General features: G+C 41.5%; 1 protein-coding gene and 1 long non-coding RNA gene across 2 annotated transcripts in view; both read left to right on the top strand.

Moving 5' to 3' along the window:
- The first annotated feature begins 6,763 nt into the window (after nucleotides 1-6,763).
- LOC143482224 (uncharacterized) lies at nucleotides 6,764-19,064 on the top strand. Its single transcript, XR_013122166.1, has 3 exons — nucleotides 6,764-6,881; nucleotides 18,660-18,867; nucleotides 18,969-19,064. It is a non-coding gene; the product is annotated as an uncharacterized LOC143482224 (long non-coding RNA).
- Nucleotides 19,065-19,299: 235 nt separating this feature from the next.
- LOC143482370 (NLR family CARD domain-containing protein 3-like) overlaps nucleotides 19,300-21,392 on the top strand; it is a gene marked incomplete at its 5' end in the record, with an annotated part of 34,228 nt that continues 32,135 nt past the window's right edge. The window contains one exon of the mRNA XM_076980717.1: nucleotides 19,300-19,411. Coding sequence (XP_076836832.1) covers nucleotides 19,300-19,411 — 112 coding nt within the window. The remainder of the gene's footprint in view (nucleotides 19,412-21,392) is intronic.

Genomic DNA, 21,392 nt, shown 5'->3' on the forward strand with positions numbered 1-21,392 from the left:
TTGCACACCTTAAATCTGTTTTTCTTCTCACTGTGTCCATTTTAAACCCCTCTGGTAACATTTTACATTACGTTTTAAACCCCTCGCCCCCCGCTCAACAACTTACGTTCCCTGTCACATCCCCCCCCACCCGTGTCACCGCCACCCTGTGTCAGTATGACAGTGTCCTTGTTTTTTGTCGGACCTAGGTGGCAACCCTAGGTACTGAGCCATAGGCATTTGCCAAGTCTAGCCATACCGCGTGTAGTTTGCCCTTCTCCCTTTTGGCACGCTGAATTTGCTCCCATATCACAGATGCATGCTCAATACAACCCGAAATGCCTGGACGCCTGCCTTTCTGACAGCTTGTGTCGATGTAGTGGTTTTCGTGGAGGAAGCCGACCATCCTTCTGGACAGGACTGAGAAAAAGATTTTCCCCTCCACTTTCAGCAAGGCAATCGGCCTAAACTGTCTGATGTCTGTGGAATCTTGCACCTTGGGGATGAAAATTCTAACTGCCTCTTGACACTCTCCTGGGATGGAATGCTTCTTCCACACAGTGCACATGAGCTTCCACAAGATATTTAATACCTGTGGACAGTTCTTGTACATCTTGTAAGTCAGCCCGTTTGGTCCTGGAGCTGAGGCCGACCTTGCTCTTCTGATGACCTCTTCAACCTCACGCAGCCTGGGTGGGGTAGTGTCAAACAGGTTCTTTGGGGAGTCTGGACGTGGTATGTAGCCTGGTGAGCCAAGAGGTATATCTTTGGCTATGTCTGTGTATGGGCCATTGATGTACTGTTCTAGCTCCTTTTTTGAGATGGCGAGTTTGCCACTTCGCTTCTCGTCTTGCAGCTGACGGGCATAATGGAACGGCTCTTTGAAGAAATCTTTTCTTGCCTTCTCCTTCCGTCTCCGGCGCCTCCTGAGTCTCTCTGCCCAACGTAGCTTGGCAAGCCTTTGCTTGAGGTCGTCCCATAGTGCCTTGAGGCCTTCCTTTTCCTCCGGGGCTGCTTTCCTCCACCTTTTTCGTAGCTGGCGCCTATTGGCTATGAGCTCCTCTATGTATCTCTCCCTCTGTCCTTTCTGTCTCTGAGCTGTGGCTCGCCTGGTCTCACACACTCCAAATCTCTCTTTGCACGCCTCATAGCTGATCTTACTCAGCAAGGCCAGTTTCTGCTCAACTGTTCCTCGCAGGGAGTGCTCCAGCACTTCTTTCAGGTGATCATCAAGTCTGCGCCACTCATCTTGGTCTTTTGCTCGTGGCCACTTGATTTTTGGGTGCCTTTCTGGATGTTTGTGCAAGTTTACTGGTGTGGCTCTTGGGGGAACATTAAGAGCATCCTTCTCAGAAGCTGCCTCCATCTCCTCTCTAACATTTGCTGAGGTTACCCTCTCAGCACTGCTGGGACCTGCTGCACTGTGATTTGTCACTTGGCTTTCAGTCCCTTCTGTCTCACCTGCCAAAACAGTGCGGTCATGCTGGTTGGGAGTCCTCCCACACTTCATTCTCTCTTGATGGATGCGCAACCCTTTGAATGATGTCACCTTCAGCCACCCGCAAGGACACTTCCGGAGAAACTTCTCATTGCCGTTGTTTGTTCCATTTGTCACCATTTGATCCATCAAAGTAGGCCCATCTTCCACCCCGCTTCTCGCAGGGCCTTCGGGTTGTTTCTTCTCATATCTATTTGTATATATATATTAGGGGTGGGCATATGTAACGGGGGTGTCTTGCCCCGTTTGGTCGGGGTAGTAGCAACAACCTTACCTTGGACGACGGGAGAGCGGAAGGATCTGGGTCCCCACCCTTCAGTATAATTAGCCTCAGTGCTTATGTGTATAAGTATGGATAGCCTGCCCTGTTCTATGCTATGGCTCCTAACTTCCCCAATAAATAGATGTAAGGTAAGCCTCTGCCTGAAATGGTGAGGTGGGCTTCGGTAGACCCTGACACGGTGGCAGCCCGAAGGATTGGCGTTAACCACACTGTGAATGGCAACAGGTTTGTTAACCCCCCTTTCCTCCCTCCCTAGATCCGGACAGGACAGGTGAGACGCCCCCACTCCAAGGTAGGTACACCAGTAACACAGTAAATACCCTGTTGGGCATACACGTATACACAATATAACTTAAACAGTCACTATACTTAAACAACTATAATTTGAACAATTATTAGCATAGCTTATTCATTTAAAACATAGAAATCTGGGTTTTCCTCTGAAATTAAATGAAATAAAAAATAAATAAGTGACAATGACAGCAGTAAATAATCCACAATATTACTTCTGCACTCCCATTGGATATATTTGACAGTCCACGGTTTGAGAGAAAGAGTCTATGAACAGTCACGTGGATCTCAGTCTCTGATCACGAGGCAAAAGACTCTCTTTTAACGAAGCCTCATAAATAAAATACCCAGTAAAGACAAACAAATACAAAATAAGTCACTTCCCTTCAACTGAGGAGGCGAACTGCTGAGAGGATGTCGTCTGGATGGCAGGGTACACGGCAACAGTCTGGCACGGAGAAACAGTCTCTGGAGACCAGGAACATGCTGATTCTCTGTGTGGCCCTCCCACACTGCCGCCAGACGGTAGACGCGGTCGCAATCTCTCGCGTTGTGCGCGAATACGGCTCCTGCTCAACTTGTAGCTGACGCTAGCCTAAACGTGCGCACACGGACACGCAGGAAAGTGTACAAAAATAATAATAAACCAGCAGCCTTCATCTGCGGCAACGCTGTATCCTCCACCACATGCATGTTACAGAAAAGGCCTCACGTGCTCTTTCTGCTACACGAAGGTGGGCACGTCCGCCATTTCGCGCGCTACACAACAGCTAAGTTTTCCTCGAGGCAAGTCCCGACTCGATACGCACCGGAGTCTAGTTAAAGAGCCCTCAGACCTGTTCGTCTCACTCCCAAAGCTGGTGCTCACAAAGACAGACTTTCTCTCATTTGAAAACACGTAAACACTCGTTTGTTTTCTCTACATGGCTGGAGAGCAAGCATAGACGTTTACTGCTCTTACCTCCCTGTTCACTTTCGATTTCCTTGACCCGCCCCAAAAGCCATATTGCGACCTGCCATTCGTCTTCGGACAATACTTTAACCCTTGCATGCCCCGGTACACATAGTACATTGCTGGAGATTGCAGAAAAGTAACCGAAGCATCATAAATATTTGTGTACTCCACACATAGATTAATTTTTTTTAATCTAGATTAATCTCACTGAAATCTTTTTAATCTAGATTAAAATGGCTCATTCAGAATATGCGTGCTACCCAAGTAATGACTAAAAGTCAGTCTTTGAGATAGGGTTTCTTAATACAGAGGGTGCATTAGACCAGGGGCTGATCTCCTGTTTCCAAAATGCATCAATGACTGCTTGAGAAAGCTGTTCTACTTTGATACTTGAAGAAAAAAAAACATGCTCAATAAAATGTAGGCTACTCGTGTTTAACGGTTTATTCAGTTAAACTTTAAGCCTACATACTTTAAGAGGGCATATTCAGTGAAACATGAATTTGTAAGCCTACATACTGTACATTAAAAGGAGTTTATAACATTTTATTCAGCTAAACATGAGATTTGAAATTGTGTTGATTCCACTAATTTTACCTGGATTGCTAATTAGAAAATCTAGCAAGCTTGAGCAAAATCCTGGTAAGGACTTTTAATCGCAGCACCTGCAATTGACAGCACTAATATATATATATATATATATATATATATATATATATATATATATATATATATATATATATATATATATATATATGTATATATATAGTGTTTGTATGTGTGGATAGATAGATATGTGACCCGGGGTGGTATACAATGTACTTAATGAACGTAAGTTGTTGATTGACGGGGGGGTGGAGGTAGCGAACGTAAATTCTTACTGGGGGAGTGTAAAATGCACTTGCGAGATGGTAAAATTTGCTGTTGGAAAAAAATTAATTTCAAGATTACAACTTGAATTTTTCACATAAAAAAAATTCAGATCTTTAAATTCAAATCAAAACTCAGAAATACAGATTCAGACTTGCAATGGAACATCCACGCATCTCAGGAAAAGTAAACCTTTTAGAGCAATCTGTGGCGGTGAAGTATTGCTCGGTCTGTAACGCTTTGGTGGTGGGTATATCAGTATCCACTCCAAACCGGATAGAACAGAGTCTTACAACTGAGTTCAGGGGATGAGTCGTGGAGGAGGGAGGAGGCCAGAAACAAACGCGGCAGTCGTGTTTACTACAAGAAGCCTAGTTTATTTGGCACAGTCTGGGCTCCAGCTCTACGGGACCATCCATACATGAACGAAAATCACTGTTACAAGCTCTCTTGCGTTACTCAATGAAAACAACATAAATGAGCAAGGGCCAAGCAGTCTGTCGGTGAGTCGTACCGAGGGAAAACTAACAAACTCTCTCTGCGTGCTACGTACTGATGCAGGCGCACTCGCTGTTTCTTAAAGAGACAGTGTACAGTTCTGACTGTTACAGGTCGCGTTTGTGGCAGAGAAAACTAATGAATCCCAACGAGGTAAGTTCTTCAGATTCACGTATTCGGCTAATTATTTATAGTTATTGGAAATATACAATGCGCTACACGGCAAGTTTGATGTGTTGCGTTACTTAACGGTGGTTGTGTTATAATGTAGGGTAACTTTAGCTAGCTAGCTTGTTAGTAGTGGTTAACTAAGAGCTTTGGTTAGTATGAGGTGCTCTGACTTTAGGAAGGCTTGGATATTCCGTTGCTTGCACGTATTGAAACGGGGAGTTCAGAAATAACTTTTAAGCACTGTTGTCAAATTGTCAAACCTGGTGTGCCATATAGCACTTGAGAGTTCAGTTTTTAACTCAACTGAAACACCTGGTTCGACTCATCTGGTCAGTTGGGGTTGATACTCATCTCTTCAGGGCTGTGGTCTGCTTGGAATTATTTAAATGTAAGATTTTACTGTCAAGAGATGTCTGTTAGGACTTATGTATGTTTAAATGACACGGTAATTAAAAAATATTTGTTCTTGTTTTCTGTTTAGCAACTAACCTTTCTTTAAAATCATATTTGGGAGATGCTTCGCTTGTGTCTGGAGCATGTCCTTGACAGGATTCCTTTGGATTTAGATTATATGGAATTTATCTATGCTCAAGATCTAGTTTTCCTCACTGCCATCTCCCCTAACATCAACATACCCCATAATATATCGGAAGCTTTAACAGAGCTAAATATTGCAATTAACATGGCAAAGCAACAGAATGAGACACGCGTGGTGGTTGCACAACAGGAACAAGGAAGGGTGCCTTGGACTGTAATGGGACAGACTCATGAGGCTGATTTGGATCCATGCGCAGGTTTTAATAAAAAAATAGGACAATCCAGAGAACGTAGTCGAATACACAGGCAGAGGTCAAAATCCAAAAATCCACAATAGAACAGAGGTAGCAGAAGGGATAGGCAAAGGCGAGGTGAGAACAGGACAGAGATCATACACTAGAGACGGAAATCAGGGGAAAACGCTCGGTATGCAAACACTGGTGGAATGGCAATACTTCGCAGTGAGAAAGGGGCTGGGCGGGTTTACATAGCCTGTCCATCACTCCTGTTATCAAACAGCTGATCTGTTTAAAACTCCGGGGAGTCGGACCTCTGGTGGCGAGGCCTGGGAGTGCAGGACCTGACATGGATGACCAAAAATGGTGATCAGTCAAGATCACCTGACCAGTTTACTTGACATGCTTTTAATTTTTTTTTTTATAAATGTTGAGCATATTGTAATATTTTACATATTTTTTAAATGCTCTTTTAATTACAATTTTTTCAGAATTGCTTTAGCCAAACCCATGACCTTGCCATTGCTAGTGCTTTGCGTAGTAGCAAATATGTACCATTAAGTTAATAATTGTGCCATTCACATATTTTTATATATTCTGCAACAAGTTGAGAATGACCAGATATCACGCCTCATGTTCACAGTCTGTGGGACTGGGAGGAGCAGTTTAATTTCTGGAAAAAGTGTCCACAACCAGCAGTGCGTTTAAACCAAAATATGTATCAGGCATTCTCATATTCTCTTTAATCCTGTGACATGGCAGACCAAACACACCAGAGTACAGAGTTCTAGTGTGATGGGATTTTGTATATGGAAGCTTGTTTATTGAAATAACAAAGCAGATATACATCACCATCATAATAACATTAGGGTATAAATAGATGATTCAGTATATTAAAGTGACCACTCATTTAGTGTTTAAACACTTGTCTCTCTCTCTCTCTCTCTGTCACACACGTTTGTGTAAATGTGGTCGGGGTCTATATATGTACTTCTGTGTGTGTGGCTGTTTATGTAAGTGTTCACTCATCTAATTAGTCTAATGTACTACACGTGGTGCTCATTGTGTTAAGTATATATTGTGTGCGTTAGTCTTTGTGAGTCTACGGTCGTACTTGTTACGTGTCTGTTAATTTTGTAGCTAGTGTATGTTAATAAATGTGGTTATTCTGGAAAGTCGACACACGCGTGGGTGTGGGTGTGAAGAGAAAGAAGAAGAGAAAAGTTTGCGGTCAGCACTTTGCTACTCAAGCTACGTTTGCAGACTATATATTAACCCAACAGACACCATTTAAATTAGTCAGTTTACCAAACTGTGTAGTGCTGGAGGCTTTACTTCGTCAGTGAGTCTACACCCACTACAGAGGAGGAGCAGAACGCTGCACTGTGAGTGGTGTATTTTCACAGCCCATTTGATCAACTCCACCAAGCGTTGTGCACCGGTTGGAAACAAGTGCATCCACACCTTTGTCCGCTACAGGACAAAGTACAGGACAGGACAGGAACTCAGCTGGATAATCCCTGACTGCTGCCTCAGACAAACGCAAGTGAGAGTTCTGAACCTGTGAGTATCTCTCCAATGGACCTTTCTTACTCACTGAATCACTTTATGTTTCGAGGTCCGCGTAAGTGCATCAACAAAATGAGCCCCAACTTTATAAGCACTTAAAAGAACTGTCACACATCCGTGTGTTTGTTGTTCTTTTTGCATCTTTATGTATTTTTATAACCTTTGACGCCATTTTACTTTGTGTGTTTGAATAATTGTTCTCTTATCGGAGCATTACTAAATCTGAGTGGGTCAGTATAGGAACGTATTTAATTATTCAGTGAGGAGCTGGATTAGTTTTTGTATTGAAAGTTTAGAAATATTTAGGAACTACTGTGGTGTAATTTGTGATTATCAATTTTTTCTCATGTCACTTTGCTTTTAAATAGTAAATAGCTACAGCGTTTCTGTCCACCTGAGTAAAATGTGGTTTTGTTGTTCCTTTGCCACCAAAACGCTAAAGACTCTTCAGGTAGTCCTGCAATATATATTTTTGAAGGCACTGCTTTATTAAACTCTGAATTTGAATTAGGCGCTTTTGGGGAGGGGTTACAAACATAAAGTACATTTAGTGTAGTAGTATAGACACAAATTATTTTTATTACTCCTATGCACCAATTTAGGTTGTCAACTCGGCATCAAGAACAATGAGTCATTATTTTATGCATGTGTAGTGTTGGGAGACGCGGGAAGGATTCATGAAGGAAGTGTTCACGATGAGTGTTTGCTCCTTATTCATAAAGGGTGTTTTCATGAAGATGAGGCAGACGCAAATGCTGAGGAGAGCAAATTAAAGGGTAATCCCAAATCAGGGTCATATAGACAGTCTAGGTGCAGATCAGTTAGGGCAGGGGTGTCCAAACTTTTTTCACTGAGGGCCACATAGGCCTACATAAAAATATAGGAGAGGCTGGGCCACTTACTAGAAAGATAACCACCAAAGATATATAGCCTTAACTTTAGTGTATTAAAGTTAGAAAAATAAATTAAAAGTGGTCAAATATTTTATATTGTTGAATATAATTCAATAAATTGATCTTTATTGATTTATATAAAAAAATAAACTTTGGTAGCTTTTTCTCAGACCATCAGCTTCATGTTTCTTAGAAGATTTACAGTACAGAGAAAAAACAATAAAGGGGGGAAAATGCGACGGGTAAGTTTTAAGCTTATTTAAGTTATTAACATTGATTTGAAATGGTTATCAACATTAACAGATTGAGCTGGACTTAATAACAGGAGTACCTATGTGGCACTATTGAATAGTAGTATACATGGAAATAGTAGCCCCCCATTTAATTTTGATGTCCAAGGTCATTCTTTTCTGTAATTTAACAGTTTAATATATTTCACCAGTAGAGGGCGCTTGGTACCATATTCACCACTAACTGCCGCTCTGACCGACAGAAGTAGTCGGCCAGTCAGTAGCGAACGCACCGAGTGGTAACCTGCCGTTTTCTCTGTTGTGCAGGTAAGCTGGGTGGTAGGCTAAATGATATAAAATGAGAGCGAATATGAGATGATTCTTGTGCAGTGTAAATGGTGGACTCTTGGTCCGAGGCAGTTGTGGTAACAGGCTGCAGAGCGGGTTTATGTCTGTAAGCTAAAGCTAATGGTATGATCGGACAGGCTAATGCTAGGCTGTGGAGCGCACATGGTCGTATACCTGAACTAGTTAAGTTAGTTGGCCGGGATTAGCATCCGTGCTAACGATATAGCTGTGTTTAGTTTAAAACTGCACTATATATGTTTTCTGTTTACTGGAGGAAATGTAAAATACTTGTTGTTCATTTAATTAAAACGGAGTTCATTTGAAGATGCAATTCATAAGAGTACTAAAAGAGGTTGAAACTGATTTAAGATGGCGGTTAAGGACACGGTAAACCGGGATAAGAGTTTATACTGATACTGGTTTATACAGTAAACTACATTCTGGTTATTTAGTGAGTTCATGATAGCGATGTTTGTAGACATAAAACTGTAAAAGTGCAGAGACATTAATGTAATTGATGATTATTGATTGAATTGATGAAATGCAAATTGTTCAAATAATACTGTTTTATTATTTGCATTTACAATACATGTCTTGTGTAACTGCCGCTCTGGGGTGGGTTTCCCAAAACATTCGTAGCGCTAAGTAGTTCTTAACCTCGTACGTTTCATACGAGGTTACGAAGTACTTAGCGCTATGAACGTTTCGGGAAACCCACCCCTGACCGACAGAAGTAGTCGGCCAGTCAGTAGCGAACGCACCGAGTGGTAACCTGCCGTTTTCTCTGTTGTGCAGACAAAATAAATATGTTGCACCTGGGTTGCAACCCAGATGGGTTGGCCCATCATTTTCAGAAGTGTAACACATATAATTTTAGTAAATTGTTCTGGTGAGTATCAGCTGCGGTAGGTATGTAAATCGGGCCATCCAGCTGCGGTGCTGATCCGAAGCCACTTGTGCAGTCGTACATTATACCAGAGGCGATTGCTCTAAGACTGCAAGTGTCTAATATGTGAAAAAATAAGTGATCAAATATACTGTTGTGTGTACATGTCATTGACTATATATGCGGTACAATGCGCTGTTTACAGGGGTCGGCAACCTATGGCACGCTGGCCAGCATCAGGAAAAAAAATTAATAATAAAAAATCTGACAGAGAGCATGATCCTCCAATCGAAATTTAAAGGGGTGTGGTGATAAGGTGATTGACAGTTAATAGCTGCGTTGGTTGACATCTAATACCAGACGCTCAAACGTGAACGCGCTCAACAGCAAAACTCTATCAAAACTCAACAGCAAAACTCTCGACAGCAGTATTGAAACCTTTTACCTTTGTTTATTTTGTAAAACGTCAAAAGTGTCTATACTGGTGGGCGTATCCTAACGAATGTCGGGGCGGAGATACGGTCTCTGGTGGAGATATTGTCCCGCCTACTGGTTCTAATGTGCATGATCTAGCTCCAATTTTCATCTACTGCGCAAGCGCATCCAAGATGGCGGTGTCCGTGCGGCCATCTTGGTGGCTTCAAAAGTTCACAATGGGAGTCAACGGTAACATACCCCCCCCCCCCCCCCCACTCCAATCTTATTTCTTGATAGTGGCACACTCATTGACTAGACACGTTAAAGTTGGCACTCCATGCCTCAGGTTGCTGACACCTGGTGTGGTATATTATTAGAATTATCTGGGATCATCTGTTATCGACTAGTTTACCCTAGAGACGTATCAGTGTTCGTTACGTTGTGCCTGTTTCTGGTGTGTGTCTAGCGCGGGTAAAAAAAAATAAAGGTCACATACAAAGTGTTCACCGGTAATATGCCTCACCGTTTATCTTATTAGTGTAACAAGTACACAACATAATGTATGCTCCTATGATCATTTGTTTAATTTATCTCTCTTATAAACGAAGTGTGTAGCAAACACGCATCGTGAACACACCCTTTATGAACAAGGAACCAACTTCAGCTGTGAATAAGTAACCAAACGAATCGGGAGCTGCAAATAAGGAACCAACTTCAGCGTCATAACAAAAGCGGGAATCCAATCACCAGTGGGACTCGCGAAGCAGCGGAGCTGAGCTGAAACTTTAGCACTAAGCGTTGAAAATGGCCAAGCGAAAAATATCGCATTGTTCATCACAGTCTACGGACCATAAGAGAACACACTTCTTTATAATAATAATAATAATAATAATGCATTTTATTTAATGGCGCCTTTCTAGCACCCAAGGACACCGTACAATAAAAGACAATCATAAAATTAGACAAAGGAAATAAACATTAAAGATAAAACTAAATTAAATAAAATATTCCAATAAAGACAGAGGAAGTTTTATAAAGAAAATGCAATTTTAAACAGATGAGTTTTGAGTCTGGATTTAAATTCTGTGAGTGAGTCTGTATTCCGGAGTGCAGATGGTAGTGAGTTCCAGAGTCGGGGAGCAGAGCGGCTGAAAGCTCTGCTCCCCATAGTGACAAGACGAACAGAGGGTACAGTTAACTGTAAGAAGAGGATCTGAGAGTACGGGCAGGAGTGGTGACTTGAAGTAGATCTGACAGATATGAAGGAGAAAGATTGTGGATCACCTTAAATGTAAGCAGAAGAATTTTGTAATCTGAGCGGAACTTGATGGGTAACCAGTGTAGCTGTTGTAAAACAGGAGTGATGTGGTGCGTGGAGGGGGTTCTGGTGATAATTTGGGCAGCTGCATTCTGGACTAGTTGGATTTTATGGAGGGATTTGTTGGGGAGGCTGGAGAGAAGAGAGTTGCAGTAGTCCAGACGGGAAGTGACAAGACTATTAATAAGAATGGCAGTGGTATGGGGGGTAAGCGAGGGGCGGAGGCGGTTAATATTACGAAGGTGGAAATAAGCAGACCGGGTTATGTTATTGATGTGTGATTGAAATGATAGAGTGCTGTCGAGAATGACACCCAGACTCTTAACCTGAGGGGAAGGGGAAACTGAACAGTTATCGATGATTAAGGAAAAACTGTTTACTTTGGATAGTGATGCTTTTGTACCTATGAGAAGAACCTCAGTTTTGTCACTGTTTAGTTTAAGGAAATTTGTAGTAAACCAGGATTTTATTTCTGCTAAGCAGTCTGTGAGGGTGGAAGTCTGGAGGCTGGGGGACGGTTTTTTTTTTTTTTTTTTTTTTTTGACAATTATTTTTATTGTGGAAAGTATTAAAAGTACAAATTACAAGAGAATATCGATTACACAGTTTTCCATTTTCTATCTTACACAAGAACAAACAAACAACAAAAATACACCCTCCCCACCCTATCCCCTAGACATAAAACTAAAATTATTTAGGCAAAAGAAGGCAAGTGTATCTGAAACCATTATCACTACATATACATAAAATTCACACAAATACAGGAGCGCGTTTACACAAGCACATCTGCCTACACCTTATGGCTTTAGATACATCATTCACAGAAAAACACAACTGTAATGCCAGAAAGCGCGACAGTGTATTCCGTAACAGGTCTTATGCTGATCATATTTTAGATAGAGTTATCTATAAATTACTCATACAGATTGGGTGTTCTGAACAATGTCAGGCATAAATGTAAGCGTACCAACATATGTTAGGACTTGTTCCCAAGTGAAAAGAAATTTATCCCTAGACCCTCTAAGTGAGTATTTTATCTTTTCCAATTGAATAAATCGCATCAGATCGTTCAGCCACATGGATGCTTTCGGGGGGTTTTTTGACTTCCAGTGAAGTAGTATTCTTCTGCGTGCCAGCAGTGTTGTAAAAGCAATAATGTTTTCATTTTTTTTCGTCATTATCTCATTAGTGACTCCAAATATGGCTGTTAGTGAGTTAGGCTGAAAGTCAATATTTAGCGCCTCTGATAGGGTGTTAAAGATCACAGACCAATAGGTCGCCAGAGCAGGACATGACCAAAACATATGGGTCAAGTTGGCGGGGGTGTTACCGCATCTGTCACAGCGAGTGTCCAAGTTAGGATATATTTTGGCTAGGCGTGTTTTAGAAAAATGGGCTCTATGTAACACTTTGAATTGTATTAGACTCAGCCTTGCACAAGATGTGCTATCGTTTACCCTTTGTAAGGCACAACTCCAAGTGTCCTCTCCCAATTCCGTTCCTAACTCACTCCCCCAGTCCCTTCTGATCTTCCCAAGGGTCACGTTTTTAAGTGAAGCTATGCATTCATGTATTCTTGAAATTAGTCCTTTGGGTTTAAATGGAATCTCTAATATATCATCTGCTACTGAATTAAGAGATATATTTGGAAAGTTGGGATCATGACTTCGAAGGAGGTGGCGAATTTGAAAATACCGAAATAGGTTAGACCGATGAAGACCAAATTTTTGTGATAAGTCATCAAAGCTTGCGAACACAGAATTTATGTACAAATCTTTAAGTTTGGAGATACCCTGTCTTTGCCAGTGAAAGAACATAGAGTCCAGCCTAGCTGGGGGGAAAAGATGATTATTGCATATAGGGCTTGTGTATAAAAGATGTTTGAGTCCGAAATCCCCCCGGAATTGGGCCCAGATCTTAAGTGTATTGATGACAACCGGATTGTTAGTAAAGTCTGATAATGAAAGTGGAAGATTACTGGTAGCCAGAGCCATGAGAGATGTTGTCTTACAGGATATAGCCTCGAGGCGGCACCAGTCTGTATCCGGTGTATGAAACCAATGAGTAATTTTCAGGATGTTTGCAGCCCAATAGTAATAACACAGATTTGGGAGGCCTAAACCACCCTTTAATTTAGGTCTCTGTAAAAGTTCTAAACGCAATCTGGGGTTTCTACCGTTCCATATGAATGTATTGAAGGCTTTATGAATAGATTTAAAGAAGGACTTTGGGAGGTAGAGTGGGATACATTGGAACAAATAGAGAAATTTAGGAAGCACACTCATTTTGATACAATTCACCTTCCCCGCCACCGACAAGTTAAGTGTTCTCCATTTCTTTAAATCTAGTTTAATTTTCTCGACTAGGGGGTAAAAATTTTCCTGATATAGATCCTGCATGTTTCTCGTAACATTAATGCCTAAATATTTAAACCCGTTTCTTGAGATTTGGAAAGGTAGGGCACCATCAGGGATTCGAAGAGCCAAATTGTTAACAGGGTAGCATTCGCTTTTACCAAAGTTCAGTTTATAGCCAGAAATTGTGCCGAATCTATTAAGAACACGAACAATATGTGGTATATTAGGAATAGGGTTAGATATATATAATAATAGGTCGTCTGCATATAAAGACAGTCTGTGCTCTTCCCCTCCTCTATAAATTCCACTTATTGAGTGTAGCGATTTGAGTGTGATTGACAGGGGTTCTATGGCCAAAGCAAAAAAGCAGTGGACTGAGAGGGCAACCCTGTCGGGTTCCTCTAGACAGTTGAAAATGTTGTGATTTCTTACCATTTGTGATTACTGAGGCTCTGGGTGAGGAATATAGAAGTTTTATCCACGAAATTAGATTAGGGCCATATCCAAATTTTTTTAAACAAGCAAACAAATATTTCCATTCAACCCTATCAAAGGCCTTCTCCGCGTCAAGGGAGATAATCACCTCTGGAGTATCGACAGAAACCGGAGTATAAATAATATTTAACAGTCGGCGAATATTGGTAAATGAATGTCGTCCCAAAATAAAACCAGTTTGGTCAGTAGAAATCACGTCCTGCATTGTGGACTCTAAGCGCATAGCAAGGACTTTAGCTAAAATCTTCACATCACTATTTAATAGAGAGATAGGACGGTATGAACCACAATCAATTGCATCTTTACCAGGTTTAAGCAGAAGGGTAATTGATGCCTCTGTAAGTGTTTGAGGCAATAAACCATGGGATAGTGAGTCGTTAAACATGTCCAGAAGAAGAATGGATAATTTGTTAGAAAATATCTTAAAAAATTCGATTGGGAACCCGTCAGGGCCGGGGGTTTTGCCACTTTGCATTGCCTTAATTGCATTAATAATTTCTATGTTTTGCAATGGGAATTCGGCTTCCTTCATATGTTGTGTGTTGATAGAAGGAGTCTGGAGGCTATCAAAGAAACGGTCCACTTCTGCACTTCTGTCTCCGTTTATTTCTGACTTATAGAGATTGGAATAAAAAGACGCAAATGTTTCATTAATTTCACCAGGATCAATAGTTAACACCCCATTCGGTTTCCTTATTTGTGGGATCTGTTGGGCAGCTGTCCGGCATCTAAGTTGATGTGCCAGAAGACGCCCGGCTTTTTCACCATGCTCATATATATACCCACGTGAGTTCAACAAGAGTCGTTCCATATTTCTAGTTGATAATAGATTATATTTAGTTTGAAGGTCAATTTTTTTTTATAAAGTTCAGGAGAGGGGGATATTGAATATTGAGCATCCACTTCGCTTATAGCCTTAATGAGTTGTTCCTGTTCAGTCCTACACATTTTATTAATCTTAGCTGAGTAAGCGATAATCTCTCCTCTAATAACGGTTTTCAATGCCTCCCAAAGCAGTGAGGGTGAGATATCATTGCTCTTATTAAACTCTACATAATCATCAATCTTTTTTGATATTAGCTCACAAAAGGCACTATCAGCCAGTAGCGTCCTATCCAGTCTCCAAGAAGGTAGCTCCCTATTGTTAAGCGGGAATGAGATATCCAATAATACAGGGGCATGATCCGATTCAATTATTGCAGAGTATTCAACATTTGTGACACAGGGCAAGAGGTTCCTATCAATAAAAAAATAATCTATTCTACTGTACGAATGGTGCACCGGAGAGAAGAAGGAAAAAGCTCGGCCCTGTGGAAATAAAGAACGCCAGGGGTCAACATTGCCAGTTCGGTCCATAAAAACTGACATAGCTGTGGCCATTTTTGAGGGATGTACCGGTTTGGGGTTAGAACGATCCAGTGCTGGATTGACGACACAATTTAAATCTCCACCAAAGATTAAATGATGCGAGTTTAAATCTGGGATAAGAGAGAAAACTTTTTCTATAAATTTAACATCGTCCCAATTCGGGGCATAAATATTGACCAAAACGACAGGTTTGTGGAGGAGATGCCCTGATACTATAACAAAGCGTCCCTGTGGATCTGAAGTAACAGAGGTTACGCTAAACTGAAGTTTTTTATGTATCAATATTGCTGTTCCTCGAGTTTTGGAGTCTAATTTTGAATGGAATACCTGGCCTACCCAAGATTTTCTGAGTCTAATTTGATCTTTTAATAATAAATGTGTTTCTTGAAGAAAGATAATTTCAGATTTTAAGTGTTTAAGATGGTTAAAGATTCTGGCCCTTTTAACGGGTCCGTTTAAGCCTTTTACATTCCAGCTAATGAAACGTACTCCTGTCCTGCTTACACTAGGTCTTTTTTCCATAATCCTATGAGAATAGATAAACAAATAAAAGCAGATAGTACAGTACTTGGATAGAATGGTAGTGACAGCATACACGGTTTTCTGACTAGCCTCTCTAAAAGTATAGAAGAAAATAAAACAAAATAAAAAATAAAAGAAAGTCTAGGGGTATCCCTTCCCATATCCCTCTCCCAATCTACAAACATGAACAAAACCAAACCTAAACCTATACTTGACACTCTCATCGAGGCAAGCTGCAGGCCTAACACTGTACTCAAACTACCGGTTATACGACCTATGAATCCTCCTAGCCTTAAGGGCTCCCAATAACTTTTAACCCATTACAATTTACATAGCTTCTAAGATAAAACGCGCGCATATAGTAACACAACAATATGATAAAAGAACATAAATGTGTATAATGTCCGCAGCTGTGGGTTGAGTAACAGCATGAGCAGCCATACCTTCAGCAATATGGTTGTTAATACGAGAGATCTCAATGATGAAGTCACTGAATAGGTGCAGACACTACAACACATTAGAACTGTAAGTTACTGTTCAAACTTAAGAAGAAAAAAGGGAGAATGGACTTCACTCTTTGCCAAATTTTTGTTCGTAGAACTTCTGAGCTTCCTCAGTCGAGTTAAAGATAAGTACGTCTCCTTCATACATCACACGCAGCCGGGCCGGGTATAGCAGATGAAATCGGACGTTCTTCTGGTAAAGTGCCTGCTTTATTCCGTTGAATGCGGCGCGTTTTTTCGTGAGAGCTGCGCTGAGGTCCTGGTAGATCCTAATAACGGTTCCTTGATATTTCAGTTCGTGATTCCTGGCCCATCGCAGTGCCGCTTCTTTCTGCTGAAACCTGGAAAAACAAACCAAGAATGGGCGCGGAGATTTCCTCCGACCCGACCGAGCAGTCGGAGATCGGTGAGCCCTTTCCAGTTCAGGTGGCGAAGCAAAAACCTCGGGTCCCATGGTCAGCGTTAACAGTTCGGACATGAACGTGAGCGGGTCTCTGCCATCCTCACTGCCCTCAGGGATGTTCAATACGCGAAGGTTAGCTCTTCGTGAGCGGTTCTCAAGATCATCGAGTCGATCCAGGAGGTCATGTCTTTGCGTCTGGAGAGATTTAATAGTGGATTCCGCTGCAGATAAGCGCTCGAAATTATCCCCGGCCACGGACTCGACTGAGGTGAGGCGATTCTGAAAAGAGTTCACTGTGGTTTGTAACGAATCTAATGCGGCCTTTAGCGGTTTAATGGAATCGTGAATCAAAAGAGAGAAATCTTCTTTAAGTGAGGATCTCTGCTTCTCGAACTCTGCAGCGAGTTGATCTACAGATAGAAGTGCAGTAGTCATAGTATCTTCGGGACCTGTTGAAGTTTTTGTCGTCTTTGGGGGACTGTTAGCAAACACTGCTAACTTCCCTGCAGCACTCGTGGCAGCTCGCGTCGCCGGAGTTTGCGCTTTGTTATCAGGTTTTAGACTCTTAGAGTTACTCATTTTGCCATTAATGTTTAAAGTTTAGATTAATAAAGCACGTTTTATCGAAAGATTGAAATAAAGGTTAACTTTCAAGAGAAATTTAGAATTCGAAATGGGAGCCCTCGTCTATGCGTCTAACCCCTACATCGATAGCCGGAAGTCCCTCCGGGGGACGGTTTACTGGAGATGTAGAGCTGGGTGTCATCCGCATAGCAATGAAAACTGATATTATATTTACGGAAGATATTGCCAAGGGGAATATATGTTATAACATGTACATTGTTTTAAGTTAATTTTAATGGGATCTAACTTCACTCTTATGTGTAGCGGTGTGGCCGAAACCAGGAAGTAACTCCGACTACGCCACCCCCAGGGGTATAAGCTCCCGAGGGAAAGTGAATTTGTAGATACAAACCCCTCAAATTAATCCCAATTACCAGGGTTCCCATGCAATTCAGGTTTTTGCAATCAAACAGAGACAGTGTCGGAGTAGAAATGTTTATTATCAAAAGTATTCAATTATATATATATTTTTATCAATCTATTAAAATGGTTGCACCCAAACACACTCACACCTACTCACTCACACATTGTGTATGGTCAGGGTAGACCCACAAAACAAATCCAACACAAATACTACGAAATAAGAAATAAATCAAACGGACAGGGAAGGGCTTACCGGAGGGAGGACCGTCACCACGGAGTGGTTCAACAGAACCACCTGTAAGATACGCCGACTTCACACCCCAGTGACACTACACTACCATAATGGTGAACTCACGGACGCAAATGCCCACCACCACCGGCTGTGGCCTCCCTACTGTTCGCCCCTGCTTCTGCCAAAAGAACAAAGGAAATATAATTATTGGCCCTGTACAATACCCCCCAAAGAATGGCTGAGCACACCAGGCCAGCAGCAAGACAATCCCCCAAAATACAGTGATCACACACATGAGAAGTTGCACACTTGACTAAACGCCAAGCCCGAGTACTAGTCTCGGAGGCAGCAGTCATGAATGTGGATCCTACGTGAGAGGAGGAAACATTAGCCACGACACACTATAAAAATGTAACACTAAGCGAATACGTGACGGAATAATCACATACCAAACCACAGGGAGACCGCAAACTAGTTAACCCACTGCAATGGATTACAAGCGTGTAAGCGCAGAACACAATGAACTCTGAGAAGCCACAGCGGAACGCTGGCCACGGAGTGAAACTCACTCCATGGAGAACGTAGGCAACCAAGGATCCCAAACGCGGCCTCAACTGAGATCGCCCACAGGCGAACAGGGTCTGTTGTCCCGCCAGGGGGGCCCATCAAAGAGCCCAACAATTTATTTTTTATTTAAAGTCTATAATTTTTAATATAATCTTGAAATCTTTCATTAATATTAAATTCTGTACTCAAAATAAGCTCAGTGGCTAAAATAAATGTTTTTTTACCTATCTGCATATTTTCCATTAGGTGCATACACCCCCTCCTCCCACTGTAGCCGGCTGGTACCCGCCAGCGGGAAATACATTGGTGGATAGTTAAATGGCGAGTAAACAGAAATCTGGGGAAAAAAGGAAAAGGGATGAGGATTACAAAGGTGAAAGAGATCACACGAAGAGATTTTTAAACAGAGGGCATGAAGGGACAGCAGGGCTTGACGGTGTGTCCAAAGATGACGGTAAGTAAATAATAAACGCTGATGTTGTAGCGCGGTAAAGTTTAAGATGAATAAGTTTGTTGTGAAGATGCTCATAAATAATCCCTGACTGTCTGAAACAGCCCAGACCAGCAGCACAGCCGAGAAAGCTACAGAAGAGGCAGGGAAAGATGACAGGGAGAGAGAGTGTAGCCAGCCCAGAGCGATGTCGGAGGAGGGGGAGGCTCCCAGTCCTGACTCAGGGCAGCGCGGTAGGTTACCGTAACAGCGTCAGTTAGCTGTCAGAAACAGCTTTGATGTGTGGCTATATTATATACTATATGACCTAACACAAGGATAACATAAGACATTCACCCTACAATTAATTGTCGTACTGTCTTATTTTATTTAAAAAATGACATAGGAGGGGGGAGGGCACATGAAATTTTCTTGTCCCGGGCCCCAGCAAGACTGTCAACGGGCCTGCAGACCAACATCACAGCTCGGACAGGAGGGACCATCAGTGCTCCTCAGATCCATGGGAATCAGATTAATGGACAATTGACAATAAACTTTTCACATGGAGGTAAGATATGAATCTGAATGTTGAGATGATCAGAGACCACAGTTAATTATTTATAATTACTGGGTATATACATACGAGGTGCATGAATACAATTCTCACAGTTGCAAATCTTCCTTTCTAATTTCATTATTACCTTTTTGGTATAACTGATTAATCAGACTCCTGACTATAATTCTACAAAATGTCTGATTTTGTGCAATCACAAAAACTTGAAGAATTGAAGGCATTGGGTGGTCACACCAAATATTGAGTTGATTCTTTGCATTGATTTTGGTAATTGGGGGAAAAAATAAACTATAAATACACATACATTTTTTTAAAGCATTCTTACTTTGCATTTCTCACAAACCTGCCTAAAACCTTATATAAACATATTGTATATACACTATATTGCCAAAAGTATTCACTCGCCTTCCTTGACTCACATATGAGTTTAAGTGACATCCCATTCCTAATACATATGATTCCATTTGACATTGGTAGCAGCTAGAACAGCTTCAACCCTTCTGGGAAGGATGTCCACAAGGTTTAGGAGTGTGTTTATGGGGATTTTTGACCGTTCTTCCAGAATGCATTTGTGAAGTCACATACTGATGTTGGATGAGAAGGCTTGGCTCTCAGTCTCTGCTCTAATTCATCCCAGAGGTGGTCTATCAGGTTGAGGTCTGGATTCTGTGCCTGCCAGTCAAGTTTATATACACCACACTCTGCCATCCATGTCTTTATGGACGTTGCCTTGTGGACTGGTGCACAGTCATGTTGGAAGAGGAAGGGGCCAGCTCCAAACTGTACCAAAATTAAAGCAATTAAAGCAATACTGAAAAGTGGCCACCCTATATACAACCAGCTTTGTTCACTCACACATCACATGCATCTTGTGCTGTCCATATTTTATTAAGAAGTGAACAATAATAATTGAACCATTGAACATATAGATACTAAACATAATACGTGTCAGACATGACATTCAGACACTGTCAGATTCAGAGATTAAAAAAAAGATTTTAACTTGGAGAGGTACGAGTAAAAAGAGTAGTCCATTGAAACGCAGAGTCTTCCCTGTTGACTCTCTTACGGTAATGTCGCGCTGAAAAATATTGACCTGTCTTGTCAATGGATGGAGCCAGATCCGTAAACGCGAGAAGCCCACTTTCGCCATTCCAGATGGCTCAGTCAAAACCATTACGTCTTAATGAACCAATAAATAACATCAGTGGTGAAAATGAGTGTAAAAAATACCAGGTTCACATGTTTTTATTTTGTCACAAAAGGCTTCGAACATGGGCTAAAGCACAGGGTAGACTCAAATGACAAGAGTTTACAACTTCATCTTCAACCTTTTCAGCCCTGGCGCGAATGTTATCCTCAGAGGTCCCTGGATTCACCATTTAGGACTACAGACACACTAGAAAAAAATCTTGTTTCTTATTTGATGTCACCATTAACTACACGGGGTTGACGCAAACTTAATAGGCTTATCTATCTACCTATTTATCACAAGAGCTTGTGGCTAGCTCTGAAAGTGTTCAACGCAAGCTGTAGCGAACAGCAGTAACTGTTTTACCGCAAAATATGAAAACGATTGAAACCATTAATAACCCAATTAAATTCACTGGGAAATGTACGATCTGGTAAATGTAGTGGTAAATGTATGATCTGGTAAATGTAGTGGTAAATGTATGATCTGGTAAATGTAGTGGTAAATGTACGATCTGGTAAATGTAGTGGTAAATGTATGATCTGGTAAATGTAGTGGTAAATGTACAATCTGGTAAATGTAGTGGTAAATGTACGCTCTTCTGCCTTGTCCCCGGTGTAGATAGCACTAGGTCCTGCTTCCCGTCCCGCTTAGCGTCACAACATGAATGAAGAACGTTCGTATGACTGAACGCAATTCGGCCTCTATGTTGGTTCTGGGCGGAAATTGCTGGCCACTGCGTCATTGAAATTGCAGATTTCAGAAGTGCTCTGTTTGCTTATT

Source organism: Brachyhypopomus gauderio, chromosome 18 (genome assembly GCF_052324685.1).
Source record: "Brachyhypopomus gauderio isolate BG-103 chromosome 18, BGAUD_0.2, whole genome shotgun sequence".
Taxonomy (NCBI): domain Eukaryota; kingdom Metazoa; phylum Chordata; class Actinopteri; order Gymnotiformes; family Hypopomidae; genus Brachyhypopomus; species Brachyhypopomus gauderio.